This window comes from Colobus angolensis, unplaced genomic scaffold (assembly GCF_000951035.1).
Source record: "Colobus angolensis palliatus isolate OR3802 unplaced genomic scaffold, Cang.pa_1.0 Scaffold326, whole genome shotgun sequence".
Taxonomy (NCBI): domain Eukaryota; kingdom Metazoa; phylum Chordata; class Mammalia; order Primates; family Cercopithecidae; genus Colobus; species Colobus angolensis.
In genome coordinates, this window is record NW_012116555.1 from 1,136,287 (window position 1) to 1,162,987 (window position 26,701).

General features: G+C 38.6%; 1 protein-coding gene across 1 annotated transcript; it reads right to left on the reverse strand.

The window, feature by feature from the left end:
• Positions 1 to 1,799: 1,799 nt before the first annotated feature.
• Positions 1,800 to 21,949, reverse strand: GPR37 (G protein-coupled receptor 37 (endothelin receptor type B-like)). The gene is made up of 2 exons (XM_011951749.1): positions 19,749 to 21,949; positions 1,800 to 3,145 (listed from the first exon to the last, which is right to left on the reverse strand). The coding sequence occupies exons 1-2, from the start codon at positions 20,769 to 20,771 to the stop codon at positions 2,327 to 2,329; spliced, it is 1,842 nt and encodes a 613-aa protein (XP_011807139.1). The 5' UTR covers positions 20,772 to 21,949; the 3' UTR covers positions 1,800 to 2,326.
• Positions 21,950 to 26,701: the final 4,752 nt, after the last annotated feature.

The window sequence follows — 26,701 nt, forward strand, 5'->3', positions numbered from 1 at the left end:
AAAGTACATGTTGCAACTACAAAAAGTTGAAAGGCAAGTATAAATGAAAAAAGAAATGTAAGTTCCTGCTGCCTCCATTGTGGTTCAATCTCTTATAAGAGCTTCCTAGTTGCTTTTTCTTGTTCAGACTGTCCCCTACCAGCCTATGTAAACTGTTTGCAAGTTAATCTTCCTATGCAGAGTTGCGATACTATTTCTCTGTACTCAAAAACCTTAAAAGCAAAGCCCCATTTCCTGAAGCACCAACATCTAAACGTCTTTCAAAATATGGCCTTTTTACTAGAGGCCTTGGTGCATATTTTCATTAATATTGTCCACAAGGTTTCTATGCACGCATAGCACAGAAGTCAAACTGGGTTGTTTATTCTTCAGTCACACCCAGTGATTTCTTCCTCTATTCCTTCATAAGTTACCTTTTTCCTCCTAAAATGTCCACTTCTCACACAATCTTTCATCAGCTCCTTCTAAAAGCTCACCCATCCAATTATCTCATAAAGCCTTTCATGCTCTCTTTTAATCCGACGAGTGTTCCCTCTGCTCCAAACTATCACAGAACTTCACACCTTCCTAAGGCACCTAACAAGCCCCAGCTTATATCATAGTTGCCTATGTATTTATTTTATTCCTTCTCATCCATGTCATCCCTGCCTGATTTTGTAAGGTCTGAGGCTGTGACCTACTTACCTTTAGTTACTCAGGTAATGGGATGGAATCTTTTCTACATGACATGCTCTATTGTTCCTTTTTGCATTTTTCCCTATAAGGAAAAACATGAATTAAAAACTTTCACGGGATTTATAAAAGTGACTATCAAGAGAGAGACTATGGAATCACAATTGCTGACCTGCTCAGCAGCCAAAACCTAACTCAGGTGTCCTCTGGAGAAAATTTCCAAAGACCTATTACAGGGACCTACAAGAAGACAAGGGTGCTTTGCTTTAATTCTCCTGCAGATCCCACAGGATACACACAATGGAGGGGGAAATCCCTTTGAAAAGTATTGGACTGGCAAAAAGGAGATAGCCTGAACATTCCCATTGAGTTAACTTGAGTTTCACCTGCACCAATCTCTCTAATGATTTTTAAATAACATCATGTTATAATTTGGAAAAAGGAATACTGACTTACTTGTCCTGAGTAGAACAGAAATCAACAAGCAGAAAATACACAATTGCTGCATTTCAAACTCCCGAAGAGGCAAAAGAGGGGATTCAAATATTCCCATTGGAGGAGGTTAGGTTTTTATTCAGCGTTTATGAAGTATCAAGTTAAAGGTAGTATTTGAATGTTCTAATAAAAATATATATTTTATTATTCCACTCCTATACTTTCATTGCACTTAAAGAAATTAAGTTGTATAGATTTCATCAAGTTTATTTTTCAAAAGGAGAAAAATTAGAACTCAGAGTGCTGTATGTCGGATTCACAAAGCTTCAAAGGTCAGTGTTGAGAGGCAATCAGATGACAACGGCATTTTAAAATTCTTGATTCTGCCCATAGTTCCTCAAGGGTAAACCTGTAGCTCTATGTGCTAGTTCAAAGGTGAATTTTTTAAAAAAGAAACTTTCTTCTTACTCTGCTATTTATTCATATTTTATAAGTATTCAGAAGTAACTTGACATCTATACCTGCATATTAAAAATACAGCTTTGTTTTAACACACAACATAGTTTTATGAATCATGCATATAAAATGCTGCTATTAGAAAAACTTCTTTAAGACATAATGATTACCTGCCTTAAAAGAAAATAGGTTATAAAACAGTAAGGCCGGTTTTAAATTGTGCATAGAACCAGTAATTGTATCTTTAAGGCAGTTAGAAGATTTATTGAATATTGGTTAAAAGTAGATTGACAATGACATTAAAGAATAAAGTGTAATTTATTTGGTGCTACTTTGTGAATGCTTCCAAGTACAAATCATCTCACAATACCATATACAACATACTTTCAATCACAACTCAAATATAAAATAACCTACAAAATCACATGGCTATAATCAATATACAATAATTGTATTTTTAAAAGAAGAAAAAACGTTAGCAATTTTAAGTTAAGTTGCAGTAACTTTTTTCAGATAAAATATTAGCACCATACCAGATAAAATGATCTAAAACTATTGGCCTTCTCATTCTTCTTAAATAACTAAATAGAAACTTTTTTCAAAGCACAAATATTAATTTGCAAAATCAGTTCTACAGTAGTTAATATTTCTTTCTTTATTGTTTCTTTTTTGCATTTTTCCCTATAAGGAAAAATATGAATTAAAAACTTTCACGGAATATGAAAATCAAACAAATAAATCTGACCCAACCAAGTACTGTCCTTCAGCAATGAGTTCCGACGGAAGCAAAAGTGGACATTTCACGGCGTATGGTACTGAAAGGCGAGAGTTCGAGTTCTGTGGTGTACTCGTTGTCATTGTCATCACTGGTCACCGTTGAAGACTTCTGAATGCATTCCTCACAGCAACAGCAGCAGCACTCCATGAAGGCCCGACTGAAGGGTTTGCAGAGACAGAAAAGGAGGACTGGGGTGACACAGGACTTAAAGAACAAAAGGAACTGGCTGATGATATTTAGGAGGTCCATTGTCTGCTGCGAAACCCCTGTAGCCATGTAGGCAGTAACAATGTTGCAGATATTTTCAGGAATAATGCAAAATCCATATAAAATGGTCAGTGCCACTACCGTACAGTTCATCTGGCTCTCTAGTTGGATCTGCCGCTTGTTCCCTCGGGTACAGGCTTTCTCTGCTTTGCGGATTTTCCTCGCAGTCACTAGAGAGCAGGTGATGGTGAAAAGTGTGGGCAAACAAAAGTAACAGCCAAAATACCACCAGAGTCTCGCACTATCATAGGTGAGGGCTAGAACATAGATGGTGTCTGGTAAATCAGGAGAGATCTTAATAATGCACCTTTCTGCCGGAGCTCGGCCACTAAAACCCAAATCCTCCTTGCTCAGCTGGCGGAGAACAACCTCTGGAAGTGCTAACAGTAGAGCTCCCACCCATATAACAGCCAGTTTGGCAGTTGTTGAGGAACAGTTTTCGATCATTTCATAGTACATCTGTACGTTGGTGGCAGCACGGAAACGGTCTATGCACAGAGCACATAAGGTGAAGGTGGTGACTCCCAGAGAAGCGACCTGTTGGAGAACAGAGAAGACATTTATTCCCAGTGTCCCCCGAAAGATCAAAGCACTAGGAAATAAATGCAGATTGGCAAAACCGAAAAAAAAAAAAAAAAGAATAAATAAATAAAAATAAGAGAGAGAGAACAGTTTTCCAGAATAAGGCACGGGTAACTGGGCTCAGGACATCAGCTGAATCATTGTAAGCATAAAAATAGAAAACAAACTGTAGTGGATTGAGGGTCATAGAGTGTGGAACATTTAGGACTGGAAGGATCCATAAAGATCAGCTAGTCCAATCTCTTTTTATTATAGATAAGAATCCAGATACACTAAAAATTTTATTCACCACGAAAGTGTCTGCCACTAGGAGAGCTAGATAAGGAGTCAGGGTAGTGCAGAAATTCCCATTTTCGTTGCTGACCAGGATGCTCATGTTTTCCAGTGTGAGGGTCAGTAGTGTGCCAGCAAATACCAAAGAGCTTATTGTCTCCAATGAACTAAATGATTAGAGGGCTTCTCCAATCTTTCCTAAATGCAAAATAAAGTATAACAGTATTATTTTCAAAGGCATACACTTACGGAAAACAAGAAAGGGAAATTCTCCAGAGGCCAAAATCAAAAAGGAAACAAATTTCAAACAGGCCAGAGACTCCTCCCTGTTCATGCTGCATGTTTACCTAGGGACACCTGCCAGTCCTGGTGAGGGTTTCAAGTTAGCTTTAGCTAGAAAAATGGGTACACAGGTACACAGGGGCAGGAAACAGAGCTGGGGCCAATGTGGGTTGGGATTGGGTCAAAGATTCCCTATGAATGTGGAACTCCTCAAATGCTGACATCTTAAGAGTTGTAAGGAGATAATGAACAAATCTGCCTGCATGATAGGATTTGGGTCTGGATGAACTGCGGGGAAAGGAGGCAAAAAATGGCAAATTCTAACCAGGAGCCGGAACTTACATGGCGTTAGGATCAGAATTTCCAGGATCTATGTGGCTCAGAAAACCCAAAATACAATTTAAAATAATCCCAGGCACCTGGTAAAAATCAAACAAATCCTCTCTGGAAGAATGTACTTTAAAACCAGACCTCAAAAAATCCTATAGGTAAAATTCAACGGGCACAGTTTCACAAAATCAAAAGTCACAATATGCAAGAGACAATTAGCCACTATGAATTTATATGCCAAAGATACAGAATCAGACATAAAAAATATATTTATCATAAAATAGGTATGTATATCAAATTTAAAGAAATAGGAGATACCAAAAAAAATCACAGAAAATAGAACATGTAAAAATACATGAAAATATGCAGAAAGTAGCCAAAAGGAATGTCTAGATATTTCAAACACAGGAAACTTTTGGAGCAGAAGACTCTTTGACAATAACCACATGAAAAACTGTATTCAAAAAGGCACTGCTCTTATAAGCATATGGTCCAGACATCTAAAAAAATCAACATTTAAAGGTTAAGAACCAAAAATATGTACCTATTTCTTTTCACATGGAGGCTTTCCAGGAATATAAACCCATGTTCCTAATGTAAGCAAGCTATCATTTCATTTACTCATAAAACATTTATTAAGCATTGTACGTGTACTCAAATGGGGCAGATACATATCCAACACAAGCATCCATTTATTGATATCAACTCTATGCCAAGCACTATGCTTGGTGTTGAGAAAATAGAAAGCTACAAGAAGCAGTCCCTTCCCTCAAGCATATCATAGTCAACCAAGATGGGGACGATGGTTCTCAAAGTTACAACATGAACACAGTGATCACCTGGCAATATTAAATCCACTTAAATATTTTGGGGAAAATTTAAGTAATGTAATATGTAATAAATGTAGTCATTATTTATATATTTAAACAAGAACAATTAGGTAAAAAGGTAAAATGTTAGTAAGGTTTCAGATAAAATATGAGACTAAAAGAAAACTCCCTGGGTGGATGGAATGCTTTGGTCTACACCCAAGACAACTCGAATATAAGCATTTGCTCTCCCCTGCCTGCTGGTAGGAAGGTTTAAGAAGCATGGTATGGGCCATTCCCTGGCAAAGAGGCAGGGGAAATGTAAGTATAATGTTAACATCTAATTTTTTAAAAGTCAAAGGGATGATGTTGACAAAAGGGAAACCATTTGTCATACAATTTTAGTACTCAATACATTAGTTGTTTATCTACTACATTCAAGCTGTCACTCTCCCCAGAGCTATGGCAAGTTGCCTTGTGGATTCCGACAGTTCCAATGTCAAATATTTTCTCCTTATACGCTACGTATCAGACGGTGTCTACTAGTTTTAATACGGAAAATAAGGACATTGTATGTATGCCCTCACTACTCTCATAACTATTAGTGGGGACAGTCTGAAAATGAGGTATAATGAGATGTTAACTATATTAAAAGCAAAAATGAAAAAGATATGACTAGCAAAGCTCTAGATCAGTGCAGATAAAGAGGCATGACTGGGCTTATCACCACAATTCTTATTCTCCAAACTTTTAAGAAACATCAACCTAATATGACTTCAAATGACAAAAAAAAACTCCACTTTCACCTTTTAATAATTAACTTTCAAACTAAAAATTGCTCACATTGATGAAAATTTGTTTTGCATCTATGCTGGGGCACAAAATAATTCTAAAATTGAAGTCCACATTGTACAACTGTCTTATGATTGTGTTTGAAAATGTCAGCAATTGCCACACTTGAAGACATCTAAGAATGGCTGGCCACTTTCTAAAATTCTGTATCAAACAGTATCACATAGAAATTACAGTACATTAATTTATAGATTTTTGAAACGACATTTGTATACTAGTTTTTCAAATGTTTTGATTCATTTCTCTTAAGTCTGTTAAAAACAAAACAAAACAAACAAAACTTCTTAAACTATCAGAAACCCTCAAGTCTTTCATGCCGTCTTCACTAAGGCAAATCTGTGTGCATGCTTCCCTGTCACTTTATAGCCCAAGTGAGTCCACACAAACAAAGCTACCAAAGTTTATGCTATGCATCCTTTTGAAATCATGAATAGGATTTCTATTAAAAGGAAAGCTCAGTAACAAAAATACTGGAGACTCTGAGGAGAGGCAATCTGTTAGGGGCTCAGAACATCTATTTGCTTGGTGATTTTCTATCACTACTTGCTAAGAACACACAATACACAAAAGATAGCATCTTCTCTATTAATCTTCCTAGTTTTAAATCTACAGATTGAAAAAATATGGATCAATTATCACAAATGCTAGTAACTGCATACCTAACTCCAGGAAGTTACAGTCTTTAATGAAAAGTAATGGCAAATGCGTGTGGGTGGACATGTATTAAGATGGGTGTGTTAGATTACCAACTCCTTAGATATCAGAAGCTGTGCTGCACATCCGCTCTTAATTAGAGACATTAACTGCCTGAGAAAGCAAAACAATGTTTCTCCAGGTCCTTTACCTTCAATCTCATAAGATAACAAAAGCCAGGACAAATGTTAAGCAAGATTTACACGTGTTCCAACTTATCGTCAGGAATTCTACACTTGTTTTATCTGCGGATGCTCAAGTCTTCATATTCCCAAAAGCTTTAGTACCAAGTCAAAAGCTCAAACATATATGATCTGTAGTCTTTTTGATAATCATGAATTAAGGAATCATCCCCAGATATCACATACAAATTTCAAAAAGCTCCTATATCCAGGCTCCTGTTTTCAAATTGAACTTTTCTCTGACGGTACTCTCTGCAGTTAGGATCCAGCTGCAACAGGGTAAACAGTCCAGAAAGGTCACAAGAGCAACAGTGAAAGTTGCTGAAGGCGCCAATGAAGAAAGTAGCCCTGCTCCAAATGCAGCCAGCACTTGGGACGCAGTTGCCAAGAGCAACTGCAGCCCAAATGCCAGTCCTAGACATCTCCTCTCTCCTGCTGCCACTTCCTGCAGTGATATCATTTCAGATCTTTTTTCTGTAAATTCACTTATGTACTATACTTTATGGTGTGAAAGAGCAAGAAACATACAAAGGACCTGTCTGTACTTTTCAGAATTCTTTATAGGAGGCTTTAAACATGTGTAAAGAATTAACTGCACATCTCAGAAATTAATCGATAAAAATCATACAAACAATGAGTGACGTTCTAATTTCTGCTTACCCAAACATGAAATCTATCCATGTAATTAAAATTCCTAGATGTTGGAGCAACATGAAAAGATTTCTATCACAATTTTGAAATATACTTGTTTACATACAGCTTATTAAAAATTCTACCAAGATGAATAGTGCAATTATGTGCAAGTATAAAACTGCATCATGAACGCCAGATCTTCTGCATTTAATGCCCATATCTGATTGCTAAAATTCAATATCACCATGAAATATGCTCTTGGGAGTAAAGTTGTTAAGCATTGGCTTAAATGGGTAGCTCTTTGAAGCAACATCCTGAGAGACTGAATGAGTAAGATGCAATCTCTTATTAATTAAACTGCAATGGGAGGAATAATTAACAGCAACAAAAGCAGAACTGTAAACACTTTTCATAGACAAGACTATTAACTTTGAGAATTTCAAGATCAGAGGAAAATTAGAAACACAATTTTAACTATTGGTGAAAATACGATATTGAGCATTTTGAGAGGATTGGCATTAGAATACAGAGATGGCAAAGGAATCAAAATAAACAACTCTTACGATCTTTCAAACAACAATGTTCTGCTCTTCTTTGTGTCCCAGAGTAACAGCAATAAAGCTCCTTCAGCTCCCACCCAGTCCACATGTGGAGCAGTGAGGCTCTGGACACCAAAGTAAGGGGTTTAGGGTCATTCTTCTTGATCACCCCTAAAGTGTTCCAATTTTAGTATCATTATGCCGTTATTGAACACTGTATTACTAGCAAAGAGACCACTGCATTAGCACAATACTATATGTGTGTGTCTTGTCTTTAAGAGAGAAAGAGAGAGCACCTACAAAATATACTATAGCTGCTGCTGGGAACAATGATGAATAAAGCAGGAATTTTATCCTCAAAAGGTTTGGAATCCATGACAGAATTTCTTGACTATCTCCCACCTGCTACCATGCAGCCAGTAAGTTGCTTTATATATGGAATGACTCATTACAGTCTACTAGGCAGAGAGGATTGACTAACAGTTTCTGGCATGCTTGCTGTGACTCCCCTTGATCTGGGGCATATCCATGTATGCCTGGAGACTGCAGTTGAGAATTACTAGTTTAACAAGATTGGAAGACAAACATAATTTCACAATATCTCTTAGGGAAATTGCTACAGATGTCTAACTAGCTTTATAGGCTGACCAAATTGTAAAACATCTCCTGATAAATACTTGCATTTCAAGAGACGTGATCTAAATCTTTGCAAATATCATCTATGTCCTACTTTGTCTATTAGACTGGGATAACTTTGGGATTGTCAGTTTGACTGTTTATTAACAATGCAGTACAGTAATGATTTGTATTTTAACTGAAGTATCTATTTAAATCTGTGCAATACAAGGATGGTACAAAAAGGAAAGAGAACTTGAAGACCACCTGAAATTCATGTCTAAATGTACTCTTTGTTGCTCTTGACATATACAGTAACTCTTATAAAGCTGTAAAAGTTTGCTCCCGTGTAGGGGAAAAAAATAGCCCAGGAACGATTGCCATTAGCTTTATATGTTACTTTAGTCATTTAGAAAATCATTAAATAAATCATTTAAAGTTTGGATGGGTTTCTTAAGTTTTTTCTTATATGATAATATAGAGATAACAAATAGATAAATTTTCTCTTACAATGATATAATTTTAGAGGTAAAATTTATGCTATTACAATATTTGCTCATTTGGAGATTTATAAGATACTGGAGAATGAATACTAAGGGCTTAAATCACTCATAAAATAATTTCATTATATTCTATATTTTGAATGTTTTTCTAACTCTAACAAAACTCCAGTTTGAAGTCATCTAAAAAGGCTTATTCCTAATTACAGTCAAGGTGCAATTGGCTCAATTTAATGATCCAGATATTTCAAGCAACATTCCAGATGTTCAATATTCAAGCGACATTCAATACCCTGACTGATGAGTCCTCATCTTCTCCTTGCCTCAGTCTTCTTAAGAAGGAGCAAGGTAATATGTATTTCTCCCCTTATTTGTGGCTGCTGATAGGATACACTATGAAAGTCTACTGCAAAGTGAAAAAAGAAACCTATAAAGTATGGAGGATTTTGAAAATATAATGGAAGTTTTTGTGAATGGTTTCCTGAGTTACTTTTTAAATTTTGTTACAGAAAGAAACCAACAAAAAACAGGTAGTTTGGTTAGGATAATGAAGGAGTACAAACACAATCACCTGCATGGAAATGATGCGGGTCCTCATCTAGTCCCTTACCACCACTGGCAAGACTGAATTTAGAGAAACCCAACTTGGTAGTTATGAGAACCATAAATATACCTCAGCTTTCAAATATTTTGTCCCTCTGTTAAACTTGTATTTATGAGATCATGAGTTCCAAATTTTGGTTCAGCACCTATGCTGTCCAACTTAAGACAGCTACTTTATACCACTGATGAGAAATTAACCCAGTCAGTAAGTTATATGACAACAATGACTTTGGGGAAAGATTCAGAGCGAAACTATCTCTTGATAAAATAAGAAAAAATATATTGCTCTTTCCAGTGATTTTAATTCCCATGTTTCCCTAGATTTCTGTTAAAAAAATAATACAAACAGAAAGAAGCATATAAGGCAAAATACTTAATAAAAGGTATAAAGCATACTTTATAAGTCAACAAATAACTAGATTTCCTTTGTCCCACTGCTCAAGTCTTATTTAAAGCAACTATCAGGACCTGAGGAACCTGGGCTACCATTGCCACTTTGTGCTTAAATCTCTGCTCATTCAAAATGATATGAAGAAAGAGCCCATGGATGCTTTATGAAAAACAGTAATCTACAGAGATCCTGTCTTAGCTATTGCTGCATTTCTCAGAAGCTTACTGCAGACAAGTAAAAAAAAAAAAAGATTAAAAATGAGAGTAAGATGTGAAATAGACAACACAGAGCCCATAAAATACAAGTCATAAAGCAAATTGTGTCTTTTGCAAAACTTTCTGGTACAAATCAGTGATAACACTGATGGGGAAAGAAAAAACAAAACAGTGTCCTTCTAAGCAAAATTTCCATCCTATGAAATTGAATCTACATGCTGAAGTACAGTGAAGTGACTAGAATACACTGATTTTTATAAAATAGGAAAATTTCTAACCAAGGTCTTGTTAACTTCATTCTAGCCTGGCTTATATTTTACATAAAAAAATATTTAAGTACATCTATTTATGTGCTGTCCTTTGTTTACAAGTAACCCTCAAAACAAGGGCATTATTGTTATGAAAACCCATTCATTTGGGTCGTGAATGATAACCTATTATGTCAGTGGTTACAGGCCTAACAACCAGTCAGGAAAACAGCAGGATGAGCACAGGGTAGAGCCTCTAAATGGCTGGAGCTTGTATGTCTTTGGCTTCTTCTTGCATTTTTCCATTATCCTTGTCCTTGCAGCATTTCAGGGCAGCTTCCCATGGGAGATACTTTTTTGAGCACGAGTTGGGGAGCACATTTATCAGAGCCACTGTTTATCAGACTGCTCTGAATAAGATGACCTTTTCCAAAAGGTCTTCATTTTGGAGTGTATGCAGATCATGATACTGTGGCAGTGACACACTTAGATTAGTATTTCTAAACCAAAAACAGAGAAGGAGAGACTTTCCTCAGCCCTTACATCTGTGCACACACTGCTTGTGCACTCTCTGGAATGAAACAGAACTCTGGCAGCCACTCTTCCACAGTCAAAGAGAAGGCTTCTTATTCTTACAAACTGATATTTAGTCTGATATGCCCGCATATAATAAATAACCATTTATTTCTAATATACTCAGACTATTCCATTTGTAAGTGATTCCCAATGCTGTGGGGGAAAAATATTTTGAAAGCATCAACTATCAGCTGTCATTACTGCCTCATTCTCTACCTTCTTTTCTTTTGTCTAAGCTTGATACCATGCTTTACTTATTTTAAAAACCATTTAAGACTATTTAAAAATCAACATATTCTCCCAAAACTTTTCTTGATTCCATAAATCCTCTTTCCCTTTATAGTCCTATCTTGAATTAAGGTTTCTTACCAATTATGACATCTATAGCACAGTACATTCTTTATATGGTTAAAAAAATTCATTTAACTACAACCTGTCTAGCATGTTATAATTCCTATCAATCTGTCAGGTGTTTATTAAAATAAAAATGTAAATGAAGCAAGATTAGCATCATTTTGTCTTAAGATATAAACCATCTATATTAGATTCTAAAGATTCCATGTTTATTCTCAGTAATTACAGAATCATTTCAAAATGTAATATTTTCCCCAAGTCCACAGTCCAGTTTTCAATCTTTGGTATTATTATGATGTTCCTAATCAATCTTAAAGTGATTTGGAATTTCAGTTGTTTGCCTTGGGGTTCTGATAAGTTTCCAAAAAGTAGTAACACATTTTTACATATTTCCCTTTCTGACTAATGACATTGATTTGCATGATTGTGAATTCAAACTAAAAACAAAATTATTTGTATTTAGTTCATCAAGATTTTAATAAAATTGAAAAATCATATTTTAGGACAAAATTTATCTGCTTTTAATCAAAATTTCACCATTGATAGTCTGTTAAGGAAGTTTCTTTCTTGATGCAATCTTCTTATAAAAGGCAGTTATTTCTAAATCACATATCCTGATGCGAATTGGCTTATCAGATACTTTTCTATATAAAAAGGATTCGATCTAGGGAGACAACAGTAAAGATAGGCCCTGAAGATGGGAATTGATGAGGAAGGGGCTATTTTGAAAAAAAAATAAAAAAGTAACATCCCTGAGTAGAGTTACAGACCTAATGAGAATGTCTCACTCTAGGCAGGGATGAAATCAATGACCCTGGCCTCATTAATGAATGTTATGAACCATTGAAGTGTACAGATAACACTGAAAACTATCACAAATTTACAAATAGAAAGTATTCTGTCTCAAGAACAAGACTGGCACAGTGATCATATCCTGCATTTTATGGAAGTTTTATGAAAAGTATCTACACTTACTTTGCAAATAAAAAAAGACCCTCCATATTTGAGGTTGCAGCAATCCCATTCTCAACTCCACTCTGAAATTTTGGATGAGTTCATCTCTTCTGGCACAAAGAATATGATTCCAATTAGGATATTTAAGAGTTAGTCTTGGCAACAAGGTTGAGTTCATTATGGGACCTTGGCAGGTCAATTCTTGGGAAGTGAAATGACAGGCGCATCCCTGGAGGATGGAGCAGAAGTGTAAAAGCAGAGACAAACTGCACTGCATAGCTACCTTCCCATACCTCTCCCACAATCTACATCCCAGATACAGGTCCATGTGCTTCCAATGGGACACCGTTAACTCAGGTTGCAGCACATAAGATGAATGCCATTAAAGGTGTAAAAACTGTATCAAGGTCCACGCAGCCTAAGTATGAAAGCAAAGGTAGACCCTCACCCACTCAGCCTTCCGTAAACTCAAAAGCTTATATCTGTTTTACTTCCGCAGACCTATTTGCTTCTTTGTCTCTGTGGAAGGATACTTTGCTGACATAACAGGATACCTGGGAAGCCCTCAGGAGCTCACAATAAATCTTCACTCTGATTGTGTGCTTGAGAGATGAATCTAATTTTGAGGAAATCCATTCATCATGCTACCCTTTCCTCAACTCCACAATGGAGTCTAAAGTATCCCCCTTGTCCATCTTCTTTCTTAGGTTTTCTAAGGTCAAATTAAACAATTTGTATATGTTTTGATATTTTCAGAAGAAAAGAACTAAATTTAATATACTGTTATTACATTGCCAAATAAGCCATGCATTTAAGTAAAATGTTTAATTTTGACTTACTTAGTGTCCTTATAGCTAATAAGGACTAACCGTAATGCAGAGATAGTTATCCTAGGCACTGGCACAAATTCCTATTTTAAAAGAAATTTCTAGTACTGTACTATCTGCTGAATTATTTTGCCAATTATTATTATGGGCTTTATATCCTGGGAAAGCTAAAGAAAACAAAAAAGCAAGAATTAAAACATTTTCATATTTGTAACTTTTCATCATCGATCTAGGTTGTATGGGCATTTATGAAGATTAATAGTAAGAATATAATTGAAAAGAATTAGAGGGAGCACAGTTTTCTCTTTAATTTCTCCATCTCCAGTCATAACAAGTACAACTGTTACCTAATCCAATTCAGTGCCATTTTCTGAGCTTCCACAATGCTTTGTTCAAACCTCTATTATAATATTCATCATGGTGTAGAACATTACTTTACTTTTCTGTAATTTTAATGGCAGTGATTCATCTATGATATTCATCTTTGGAAACTTTTCTCCCTCTTCCTCTACTGCCTTCTCCTTCCCACTCCTAACATAGTACCTCGCATACAAGAAAAACCAGGTAAACATTTGATAAATTAATGAATGGTGAACAAATGAATGAATGATGACATCTATGTAAAAGGATTACAGAAAATAATAAAATATTCAAATTGCTCTTTAATCAGTTATTGGGTGCTCTGTTTTATATATAATCCTTAAAAGCTGAATGCCAGACAATATCTACAGAAGGGAAGTAAAAAATATCAATTTTCCTATTTATACTTCATTGACAAGCTTTAGAAAAGGACATACTCTCATTACAATCAATGGCTAAGGAAACTATTTGGATTTCTTATTTGAATATTATAAAGCTTTCCTTTCTTGTGTAAGATCCAAATTCAGTTAACTTCACCATACACCATTCAGAAATGAAGTTATAAATAAAAACACACTCTAAGAAACACTTTTCTTCCTGTTAGAGTCATCAGCTAAATATTTTCATTCGCATGAGAATATACAAAATGATTACTAAAAGATTAATGGAAATCATAAAATACTTGTTCAGCACCATTCTCATATATTGAGTACATTTTCCCTAAGAATACTATTAGTAACTTTAAAATTGCTCATAGAACAGTATGTTTCCACTTTAAAGTCCAGCAGAATATCTAACAGCTAATCTACCTCTCAAAGAAAATTTACCATATGCCATGATAAATGTTCTATTACTTGAACGCAGGCGTTCTAGGGAAATCTGTGTAGAATTGGATAGTTGTATGGCGCTATCATCTTCATCCTGCAAACGCTCTTCCTTTCTCACTTGTCAGTGCTACCTACAACCTAAGACAATGAAAGAGGCATTTGTTCCACTCAATTTAAAGCCAGTATTTCTAAAGTCATTGGAGAAGCTGGTTCCTCTCATTAGAAAAGATTCTAGACTTGTCACAAATTATCCCCAGACCGGAGGCCATGGTAAGACATGTTCCCTTTATTCTCCCTCCACCTCTGTGCAGGAATTTTGTATCCCAGTAAAATAAAAATGCAGTTAAATCTGGGGTTATCTCATTATAATTATTTGAAGCCTTCTGCTCTACAACACACCATGAAGGTGTGAGTTCTTTAAACTAAAGAGAATCTCAATCATTCAAAACCTCCAACAAACAGACCTTAATCTGTTATCTGGGTCAGATGATACCTTGATTCTGACTTCCATTAAATAATGAGCAAAGATTCATTCCAGTTTCCATATTCGATGTCTGAATTATTTGATTTTTTTTTTTTTTTTTTTTTTTTTTTTTGAGACAGGTTCCCACTCTGTCACCTAAGCTGGAATGCAATGGCACGATCACGGATCACTGCAGCTTCAACCTCCAGGGTTCCAGCAATCCTCCCACCCCAGCCTCCTGAATGGTTGGGACTACAGGCATGCACCACCATATCCCACTAATTTTTGTATTTTTTGTAAAGATGGGGTTTTGCCATGTGGCCAGGCTTATCTTGAACTTCTGGGCTTAAGCAATCTGCCCGCACAGGCCTCCCAAAGTGCTGGGATTACAGGAGTGTGCCACCACACCTGGCCCAAACTATTTTGTGTTAAACACTTGTTAGATTCCTCAGTGAATGGTAGGTATGGTAGGGAACTCCTCTGCCATTCTCCTATTGCAATCCACATAGCTCCACCTCCCCCAGTACACATAAAAGCATACTACATATACAACTTTTGTTTTGAGTATAGTTTTTTTCTTGTGGCTATGTAATAAACCACTTTAAAATGATGTGTCTAGGAGGATGGCCATCATCTATCCAAATTTTCTTCTCTCCTATCCGGCTTCTCCTACCATTTCATTTGTCCTTGGTCTTTATGAGATTTATTACTAGGCCATAAAGATGTCATAATCCTGGAATAGAAAAGGAAAAGTCATCAACTACAACAGTTCCCAGAACATTCTCACTCACAGCAATATTAAACATCACAAAACTTCCTTTCTCACAATAGACCTTGGAAGCTGGGTGCTATCCTCAAGCTTTAGGCCAACAAATTAAAACAGAAAGGGGAGTTGAATGCAAATTACAAAGAGGATAGGTTTTACTTAAGAAATATCTCCTATTTTTCTACACAAACCCAAATCTCCCCCAAAAGTCCATGATTCCCTTCAGATTATGCTAATACTCAAGCTGTAGAGGAGAAAGAACTGTGGTAGAAAAGAAAAATAAAGCAAAAGAGAAGCTAGGAGAGAAAAATTGTAAAAATCAATCATAATCAATTGAGAATACAATTTAAAATTATGAAAAATTTTAAAATAAAAACACTGGAAAAGGTTAAACATATTACAGGAAAATGGTAAATGCTACATCATAAATCAATAAGAAGGTATTATACATAGTTTTTTAAAAAAGGAAAAATAGCCAAGAAATAAATTAGTATAAGAAAGTAACAAGTGAAGGAAAGGCAAAATTTAGAAATATGAAAGCAGACAAGATGTCAAGCAATTTTTAAAAATCTTGAGGTCAGAGACAAAATTTTGAAAGGGGATTTGGAGAAAGTTTGAACAAATGTAATATGTAATGTCCTTCACCAATCTAACATACTTCATGATTTTAAGAACATAAAATGTAACCTATATAACTTTTTGGTCATTAAAGTAATCTTGCTAGGCTCATTAAAAAGCATAGTTGTCTCAGATTACTGCAATTTTAAAAATTTTAATTAACTATCAACTGCAGAACTTACTGACAGTTTATGAGAAACAAGATGAAACCTAAGAACAAAAGAAGCTATACATTTTATTATATAACAAATGATGTTTATGGGTTTTTATTTTTTCCTGTGTAGTGGATAAAAAAAAAAAAAAGAAAAAATGTTTCAGATGCCAAAGAGCAGAAAGGAAAAGAAAGCACTCACTGGATAAAGCTTGTACTTCATATATGTTTGTCTAATCAGCAAATATAAACATGAAGCATTGAGACCAAGGGTCTGGTGGCCACTGACTAGGTATATATGTTTAGGATAGTCTCTGAGCTTCAAATTTCATCTTTAAAATGAGGGAGTTGGATTAGAACATTACCTATGTCTGATTTAACATGATTGTTCAAAAGCTACTGTAGGCCGGGCACCATGGCTCACACCTGTAATCCCAGAACTTTGGGAGGCAGAGGTGGGCAGATCGCAAGCTCAGGAGATCTAGACCATCCTGGCCAACATGGTGAAACCCCGTCTCTACTAAAAATACAAAAAAAATTAGCCAGGCGTGGTGACACACACCTGTAGTCCCAGTTATTCGGGAGGCTTAGGCAGGAGAATAGCTTAAACTGGGGAGGCAGAGGCTGCAGTGAGCTGAGATCGTGCCACTGCATTACAGCCTGGAGACAGAGCAAGACTCTGTCTCAAAAAAAAAAAAAAAAAAGGCCACTGTAGTGGATGCTGTGGTTTTCCACCCAGACAGCTCCCTCCAAAGTCCTTCAAGAATTGAAGCACTGATTCCTCCAGCTGTTGGGGCTATTGGTTGACAGTGCTTAGCTGCATCTCTCTCTAGGAATTGCCCTTGACCAAAGAGATCCACCCAACTCAAGATTATACCCCAACCTGGGAGCAGGCTTGCATCCAATGCCTTACATCTAATGACTGGTCCATAAAGAGATATAAAGGCTGAGCCCTCTTGCCCTGATTTAGGATATGACTGCATGGTCATTCCAGCCCTAAAGCTCCTAATGGTGTCAGCTGAGGTCTTTGTGGCAACTGCATCACAGTTCAACTTCTCCCTTTGCCCAATCCTGCTTACTTCCTTCCCTAATAGGTGTTGAACCTGAGAGCACAATCCAATAAACTTGATGCCCCAGTAAATCTACATCTCAGGGCCTGTTTTTGCAGGAACCCAACATACAAGAGACCCTAAATACCTCTTACTTTTGTGAAAACATCAGTGCCTCCTGGAGATACACTTTTATTTTGAGATTTGGGCTGTAGTTCTTGCTCTCAGTGATCAGGAATTATGAAGCCAGCAATATTGTCCAATGATTATTTGTATAAAACATTATAAAATTATTTCAGAGTAATAAGGATTAGGTAGAAATATAGAAACGCTACATATTAAAATTTTCACTCACTATTTCAACAGTAAAAATGTATATTATACTCTAATTTAAAAAAATAAACAAATGAGTTAATTTTTTAAGCCTTTGATTCTCTAAGAAAAATAAACGCTAGCACTAATAACTGAAAAATAGAGAAAGCTATTAGGATGGGGAAAAATTAAGCAAAATTACAGAAAGTAGAAGATTTTACCAATAATAAGAGGCAAAAAACAAAGCACTCTTGAGGAACTAATTAAATTAAAAAGTGAAATACAAATGAAAGTATTACATTCATAAAAACTCAGAATTATGGATAAAGAAAATTAAAATACATATATAATAAATGCCATTGCTCAAAATGCTTATATCTCATTAAGTTAACCGAAGTTTTTATATTCTTTCCTGAATTTGATATTCTTTTAAGGTGTTCTTTCAAGAACTTTGATGTTTTCTTTTTTCTTTCCCCAATTTCTTTTTTCTGTTCTACTGTTTTTCCTCTAATGTACACAGATTTCTATATGTCCAGTACATTTCCAGTGAGATAAACCAATACACTTCTCTGTCATTGAGGTACCTCTCTTGTCCGCTTTATACTTTTGTCTCTTTCTTGCATAAGTCAATTTCTTCTGATAAAAAAAAAAAAAAAGAAATTTGAAACTGACCTTGAAGAGGCAGTTTGTTAAATAGACACATATTCTCTAACATGAGTTCAACTGCCTCCTTCACAATTCAAAAATGAACTATCTACCAAACAAAGTAGATGTTTCAGAGATACGCCAAGCTTGGCAACAGGAGAACCCATGGATGCCACCAAAGTAGCAACAGCTGATTTCATAGTCGTGGAATGATCCTGCACCTCATCCCTGTCAGGATAACAGAGAGTCTTATTTACTGTCTCCAGCTTTGGTTCGTCTAAGTAGATACTGTTTTCTGTTTACTTATCCCCCAGCTTTAGGCCTGGAACAATGTTGAACATAGTGTCACAGGCCCTGGTGCCAGACAGGATCAGGGGCTGTGGAATATTTACAGTTTCCCTTCTTCTGCTTCCATAAATGAAATGGACAGTCTGAATGGAGAAAATCAAGGGCCAGCTGGCTAAAAACACAACTGGCAGCAACACAGTTGGGCCCCTTCCAAGAGCTGGTGTTTAAAGAGAGGCCATTTAAAGAGCAAATTCCACCTACCACAATAGTGGGCCAGGACACTAGCTGTAGGATGAAACACTCAATTTCACTCAAAATGATTTTTGTTTCCAAAGTTTGGAAACCAGATGTGCCGCCTTCTTCTCAAGAAATTTTCTAGTCTTAGGGTCAATCCCTTAAAATAGCCAATCTTTCCACTTATAACAAATGACAAATGTATAACTTTGAGAATGTTAAACAAATCGTGTGCCATGGTGGCCAAAGTCTTATTTTTGCTTAAATTCACACAAACACACAAAAATAAAATTAAGAAACCAAGATGGGAAAAGAGAGAAACAAGAAATGACTTTAAGAATGTAGATGGGATAGCATGAAAGACAGCCAGACAAACTAATCTGAAAGGTTATTAATATATAATTAGGTCAACTGACAAAGAAACATAATTTTCTTTCTTTCTTTCTTTCTTTCTTTCTTTCTTTCTTTCTTTCTTTCAATAAAATCTTACTCCAACTTTGATGTTTAAGAAAAAATGCAATAATCTTCTTGGGGGAAAAATCACATTGAAGCACTAGATACCTAGAAAATAAATGCTAATGAATTTTTTTTTTTTTTCTTGTAGGCTGTGATGATGACAACCGTAGGCTGGCCATTTATTTAACCCTAAATCTCTGACAAGTGCCAAATCAGAAATATGCATAACACCATATCCAGGGAGATAGATTTATACACAAAACAGTTCTGTATATTGTGAGATCATCATTTTTTTACAGCCCAGGAGCAGATTAATTTGAAGGTGATTTCGCGAAACTCTTTTTGTATATATATATATACACGCATAAATGATTGAAAAGAGAAATGAAAGAGGGCCCCAGATAAAAAGGAAAGGCGTTCAGCTAGGTAGTTGCCTCCAGCAGCAGTTCTCTGATGCCATAATTCCGAAAACAGATAAAGCCAATAGCTTGAGACCCCCCTGGAAGGCATTACCTCTATATAGGGCACGATCTTGCAGGAGAAGTCCTCCAGCAGCCACTTCTTGGTCAGCTCGTGGAAGATGACCAGTGGAAGGCAGAAGAAGATGATGAGAAAGTCCCAGAAGGCCAGGTTGGCCAAGAGGGAGTTGGAGATGCTCCGCATGTAGTAGTTGTGACACACGATGCACATCACCGCCAGGTTGCCAATGATGCCGGTCCCGAAGATCACCACGGACAGACACATGACCGCGTAGGCTCCATAGGACTCCTGGGTCAGCGGGTAGAAGGGGTTCTTCAGTCTCACACGCCGGTTCGTGCTGTTTCCCCGGCGGGGACCCCCAGGCTCATGGATTCCTTCACCCAAGGACCCATTCTGGGCCAGCGCCCGGCCCGGGAGTGCAATTGTCCGCCCTTCGTGCCCCGCCGGTCCATTGGCCGTCTTGGGTGGGGGCTTGTGGTGGGAACCTTGGAGTTTCCCGGCTTTCCTTGGCCAGTAAAAAAGGTCGTTGGCTCCGGGCACTGTCTTCACACTCTGCTCCTGGCTGCGCCCGGAAATGCCAGCGCCTCTGGGACCCTTCTCTTCCTCCTCTGAGATCTGAAGGAAGAGCTGGAGGGCTGTGGGGCTCCCTCTCCCCAAACTTTCAGGCGGTTCCTGACCCCGAGCACCTTTCCACCTCCAGGGGCCAGGTGGTCTAGTTGGAGGTCCCGGGGGTCCAGCTGCCGACGCCTCCGCCCTTCTGCCTGCAGCCGGGTCACGGCCCGGGGCAGCCGGCAGGTCCCAGGAGGGCGCCGCAAGCACCGCTGCCCCCTGCTCCTCCCTGGGTGCTCTGGCTCGCAGAACGTCTCTTGCAGAATTTCCTGGTCCCCAGACGTCCCTGCCGCGGCGCTGGATCACTGTAGGTGAACAGCTCTCTCCCAGACAAGTTTCGTTCCTGGACGCAGGGGCGAACCCGAGGGCAGAAGAAGCAGACACCTTGAGCAGTAACAGAAGCAGTAGCCGCGACATGCGGGCGAGAAGCGCGCCCGGGGCTCGCATGGCTTGGTGAGGGCACACCCGGCAGCCGCAGCTCCTGCTTAGTTAGGATCGACACCTGCTGCCGAAGTTGCTGCTGAGAGTTAGGCACATGTCACATACTCACCCCCGCCCGGGAAGCGGGGAACCGGAGATTACGGGGATAGCGGAAGAAGGGTCTTGGGGGTCACACACACGCCCAATACAATCCTTCCTCGTTTGGCATCTTGTGCATTTCTCAGCCAAATTCAGTCCCAGCGAGGTGTGCCCTCCAAGGTTCGTAGAGGGAATAGGCTACTCCCGGTGACTGACCTTGAAAAGTTGCAATCAACACCTGACTGTTGATTATGTTGAGACTCGGGGGAGCCCGGACGAAGCCCCACACTCCTCACTGCCTATGGGTGGGGGTGGTGGCCTTCTTGGTAACAGTTGCTCTGCCTATTTACATCCTTTCGACAGTGTTTTATCCAGTTGCAAGCCGAGGTCTCTAGAGGAAAAGAAAAACAAGTCCCCCTCCCCCAGACGACTGGCAGTCACAACCCCGCTCCCAGCTCGCTGGAAACAGGTTGCAAACAGTCGGAAGCAGAGCTGATGCGCCGGCGAAACTCTTGCCCCACCGAACCCCAGCGACTTGAGAGCCTGCTGCAGCCGAGAAGAAGCGGGATTCCAACCCCGCGGCCACTGCCAAAGTTGCTTCTCCTCCAGCTCAAAGTTGACGACTGGGCGAAGCGGGCTGCTGGACAGCGTGCCGCCGCAGAGAAGGAAATCGTGGGGAGAAGGGGGAGAAGAGGGCCCCTGGCCGTCGGTGGACGGTGCCGCTGGCCGCGGGAGCTAGTCACTGCCACAGCGGGCGCGGCCGGGGCGGGGAGGGTGGTGCCTGGAACCGCCGCGGGCCAGGCAGTGCGCGGCCGGGAAGGGGAGGTGGCCCGGCTTCGCCCTAGCGCTCCAGTCGCTGCGCGCGCCCGCGAAGCTCGACTCTTCGCTTGTTGCCTCCTCCCACTCCTTCGCCTCCTTCTCGGAGAGATACTGGTTTGTGGGGAGACGGGATCCCCTGGTGGTTCACCACTCACTAAACCCACACACGTTTCATTCAAGCCATTTGTAGCGGCTTCCACTCCGAGGAGCTGGGAGGGAACAAGGGCGGAGGCGCGGAGCCTGCGCGGCTCGAGGCTAGGGATGGGCGGGACAGGTTAATTCCCCAGATGTCGAAACCAGCCTGACAGGTCCCCGAGCCCGGGCTGGGGGCGGGTGCGGGGCGGGAGTGGAGGGTGGGGGTGGGAACGGGAATATGAGAGGGGTCGGGGGAGGGAAGGGAAGAGGGTAGCAGGGGAGAGAGCAGCAGGGTCCCCTCCAATCTGTCGTGGCTGATGCGCATGCCCAGGTCTCAGCTCTGGGGGGTGGGAGGGCGGGGGAGGGGTGGCCGGTGGTGGAGGGTCCGCGGGGAGTAAAAAGGTGAAACCTCACCTCCTCAGGTATTCCCTAGAGTGAGATATGAGAGAACGGAAGCTCAGAGGTGTCAGTCATAGGGAATTACCAGTTCCAGGATTGGGATGCAGAGGGAGAATACTCAGGATGGGCCATTACCTTAAATACTGAGTTAGGAAGCATCCTACCATGGGTTACTTCGTACCACCCAGAGCATAGTGAAGTAGTTGTATTTGATGAAGTAGTGGAAAATGATGGAGGCAGAAAATTACTTGAACAGAACTCCCAGCACGGCTGTCCATGCCTTTCCAACCTTTCTACTATGCCCACCCCACAACCCTGTCAAAATTGTCAGGGCATAGCTAATAAAATAGACAAATTAATGAAGAGAAAATGATAGAGGAAGAAATAAACACATTCTGAATTTTTCTTTTTTTTTTTGAACAAGAGTCTCGTTGTGTCGCCCAGGCTGGAGTGCAGTGGTGCAATCTTGGCTCACTGCAACCTCCGCCTCCCCGGGGTTCAAGAGATTCTCCTGCCTCAGCCTCCCAAACAGCTGGGACTACAGGCACCCGCCACCGCCACCATGCCCGGCTAATTTTTTTTTTTTTTTCAAGTGGAGACGGGGATTTCACTATGTTGGCCAGGCCGGTCTTGAACTCCTGACCTCGTGATCCGCCCGCCTCGGACTCCCAAAGTGCTGGGATTACAGGCGTGAGCCACCGCACCCGGCCTGATTTTTTTTTAAAGCAACACATCTAGAGAGGCAGGAGAAAATAAAATGGAACATATGATACCAATTGTGGTAAATAGAATAATGCCCTCCCAAAAGATGTCCGAATCCTAATTCCTAATATCTGTGAATATGTTACTTTACAGGGCAAAAGGGATTTTGACAATGTTATTCAGCTAAGACTCTTGAGATGGGGAGAGTATCGTGATTATCCAGGTGGATACATTATAATCACAAGAGCCCTTACAAATGAGGGTCAGGAGGGTCAGAGTAAAAACAAACACAAGCCAAGTGATGTGGGCAATCTCTGGAAGCTAGAATGGGCATAAGAAAGGATCTACCAGCCCATTTGAGACTTCTGACTTCCGTAACTGTAAGATAATGAATGTGTGTTGTTTTATGCCACAAAATTTGTGGTCATTTGTTGCAGCAACAATAGTAAACTAATACACCATTAAATCTAAAAATTTAGACAACAGGAATAATTGTATAGAAAAATATAAACTACCAAAAATAGTTCAAGAAGAAAATTTTCAGAAACTGTAATAGAACTACAACATTAAAGAAATCAAATCATTCATCAAGATCTACCCAGAAGAAAGCACTAGACCTTAGCATATCCTACGGAATAAATATATATTTATACAAAATGTTTCAAAGCTACTCAGTTCATTTTGTGAAGCCAGAATAACCTTAATATCAAAATCAGACAAAGCCAGAAATAGGAAAAAATATAAGCTAATAGCAACATTCATTTGTACATTAATTTATTCATTTATATACACTAACTCATTCTCTCAAATTCACTACTTCATTAAAGAAATATTCTGCTCAAGTTACTTAGGCCAGAGCGATGAATAAAATAAAGCTGTGCTCTCACTGAATTTATATTTTCTTGTATACTCATAAAAAGGACAAACTAGGCTTATGTGTATCACCAAGACTGAATCTCAGAGACATAAATGTGAGGGAAAAATGTAGAACTTGATGTCTTAACTATATAATGCTACCATGTGTGTCTCTCTTAAAATGCACATAAAACAATTTAATAATCATACATTACATGGTATCATATAAAATATGTGAATGGAATAAATACATATCAACTTCAGAATATTAGTCACCTCAGGAAATAGAAGAATGGTAATGGGATGGAAGGAAGCTTCTACTCTAACTGTAGTATCTTGTTTCTTTAAAAAAATTTAGAAGAGGGAAATCTGGATTGATAATGGAACAGGAAAAATAAGTTGCCAAAATGAAACAGTAATATCGCTTCCCTTCTCATCTCATTAGCTTAGAGTTGAAGTTACACAAGTAAGCTATGTTTCTATCTTTTTTACTCTAAACCACATAAATTTGTTACTAATCTCTACCCCTACACAGAAAGGAATCAAAGCTAAACAGGGAAAAATCCGTTTACCTGCTCCCTTAGAAGCTCCATTGTAATTCACACATGCTTGGCTCAGAGTTGGGCATCATTCTCAAAGTGATGGGCTATAGAACTCAGGTAGGATGCTTGGAGAGTGGCTGGGGAAAGTCCTGAAGAAAGAGCTACCTATGTTTCTCTGTGATGGTATCTCATTCATAAGTAGTCCCTTCCTTAACCTGAACAATGATGCCTTCCTATTTGGATAGTTGCCAAGTTCCGGTTCTCTAATTTATTCTGACCATGAATAAAACCACAGAGCTCCAGCCACTTCACTGGAGCCTGGGTCAATATCAATTATTTATATTTTTGGAAACACAATTTTCTCACCTGTATAATAAGGATACTAATACCTACTCTCAGCTCTCCGCTCCCCCCCCCCCAAGTTGTTATGTGGATTAGGTAGCTATGAAAAGACTAAAGTATAAAATATTTATTACTGGCCGGGTGCGGTGGCTCACGCCTGTAATCCCAGCACTTTGGGAGGCCGAGGCGGGCGGATCACGAGGTCAGGAAATCGAGACCATCCTAGCTAACACGGTGGAACCCCGTCTCTGCTAAAAATACAAAAAAATTAGCCGCGCGTGGTGGCAGGCGCCTGTAGTCCCAGCTACTCGGAAGGCTGAGACAGGAGGATGGCGTGAACCCTGGAGGCGGAGCTTACAGGGAGCAGAGATTGCGCCACTGCGCTCTAGCCTGGGCGATGAGCAAGACTCCATCTCAAAAATAAATAAATAAATAAATATAAAAAATAAAATATTTATTACTGTTGCTCTTGGTAGTTCAACTTTGTTGTTTTTAGTGAAATTTAAATGCTGTCAAAAACACATAATCCTTGAAAAAGAATATGCTTGATAAATAAAAGTGTAAATAGGTTTATAAGAAAATTTAGAATGCATTCCCTGCAAAAAGAAAAACACATGTCTTCAAATATTTTTCCAAAGCTTAGCTCAGCTGTAACTATACATTTTAAATGGGAATAGTCACAACTCATTCATTTGTGTAGATTCTACTTTAGAAATATAGATCAGAAAAGAAATTAGCTAATCATTGTCTGGTTTACATCCGAGGCCATTTATCTGTACAAAGAAAACGGATTTGAATATGGATTTTTTTTTCTGTGTCAGCATTTCACAAGGTTTATAATACATACTATTGATTTTTTTAATAAAAAAGAACATATAAATTATTACCTGTCTTGGCATTTTTATAAAATCTGTTACACTTCATTTGGTGTTTGGTGTGCTGAAATAAGACACATTACAGAATGAGAGAAATTACTATTTCAAGTTTTAAGATACATCATTGAACAGAAGCTTCACCCAGCACACAATTCACTTCTCAAATAATTTTCTTTCTTTTTTTGCCTCAGATAACTCAAAAGGGCCATTTTTCTGAAAGAAACTGTAACATACCACCAATAGATTATTATTTTCTGAGATTCAAAATGTGTCTGTTTTCCAAATAGTTTTTGGTTGCAGCCTCTGTCACTGAATTACTAATTGTTAGTTTGGAAGCCTCCATTGATCACCTTCATTAATCACCTCTCTCTTTTGCCATATAAAAGAGCCCAATTATCATAAATGGGTGGGAAATGGTACTGCTTGGAATATAACACCAATATGGTTATGTCTACCTTAAAAATCAAATATCAAAATTAAAGTATTTAAAATTTAAAATAAATCAATAATCAAAATAGTCCTTTATTTATTCTAGACAAAAATGTAGCCGTTGGGCTACATAAAATATATTTGAACCATAGTTAAACCAATACACTAATGGCATAGCCAAGTCCTTGGGGTTTGGTTGGGTTTGGGTTGTTGTTGTTGTTGTTTGTAAAGAGACTTGAATGCAAAAGGGTGAAATTGAAGATGAATTAACAGGTGCATAACCAAACATTCTCAACCTTTCACAATTCTTTATAGAGATAAATGCTTGTGAAATGCATCCCTACCTTTGATCAACATCCTTTTTGAAGCGAAGATAATTCTGATACTTAGTTGGCCCTCAGCCAATAGCAGTGTAGCAGGAGATCAGAGCATCTCAGGCTTCAGCCTCTCATGACTTCTCAAATTGTGTATTTTCCCTAGTAAGCACATTAATTGTAAATCTTCTAAAAATCATAGTAAGCTGAACTTTTTAACAATTATCCAAAATAAATGTGATATAAAGATATATTTCATTGTATCTTTTTTTTTTTTTTTTTTTTGAGATAGAATCTCACTCTGTCACCCAGGCTGGAGTGCAGTGGCTGGATCTCAGCTCACTGCAAGCTCCGCCTCCCAGGTTTACGCCACTCTCCTGCCTCACCCTCCTGAGTAGCTGGGACTAGAGGCGCCCGCCACCTCGCCCGGCTAGTTTTTTGTATTT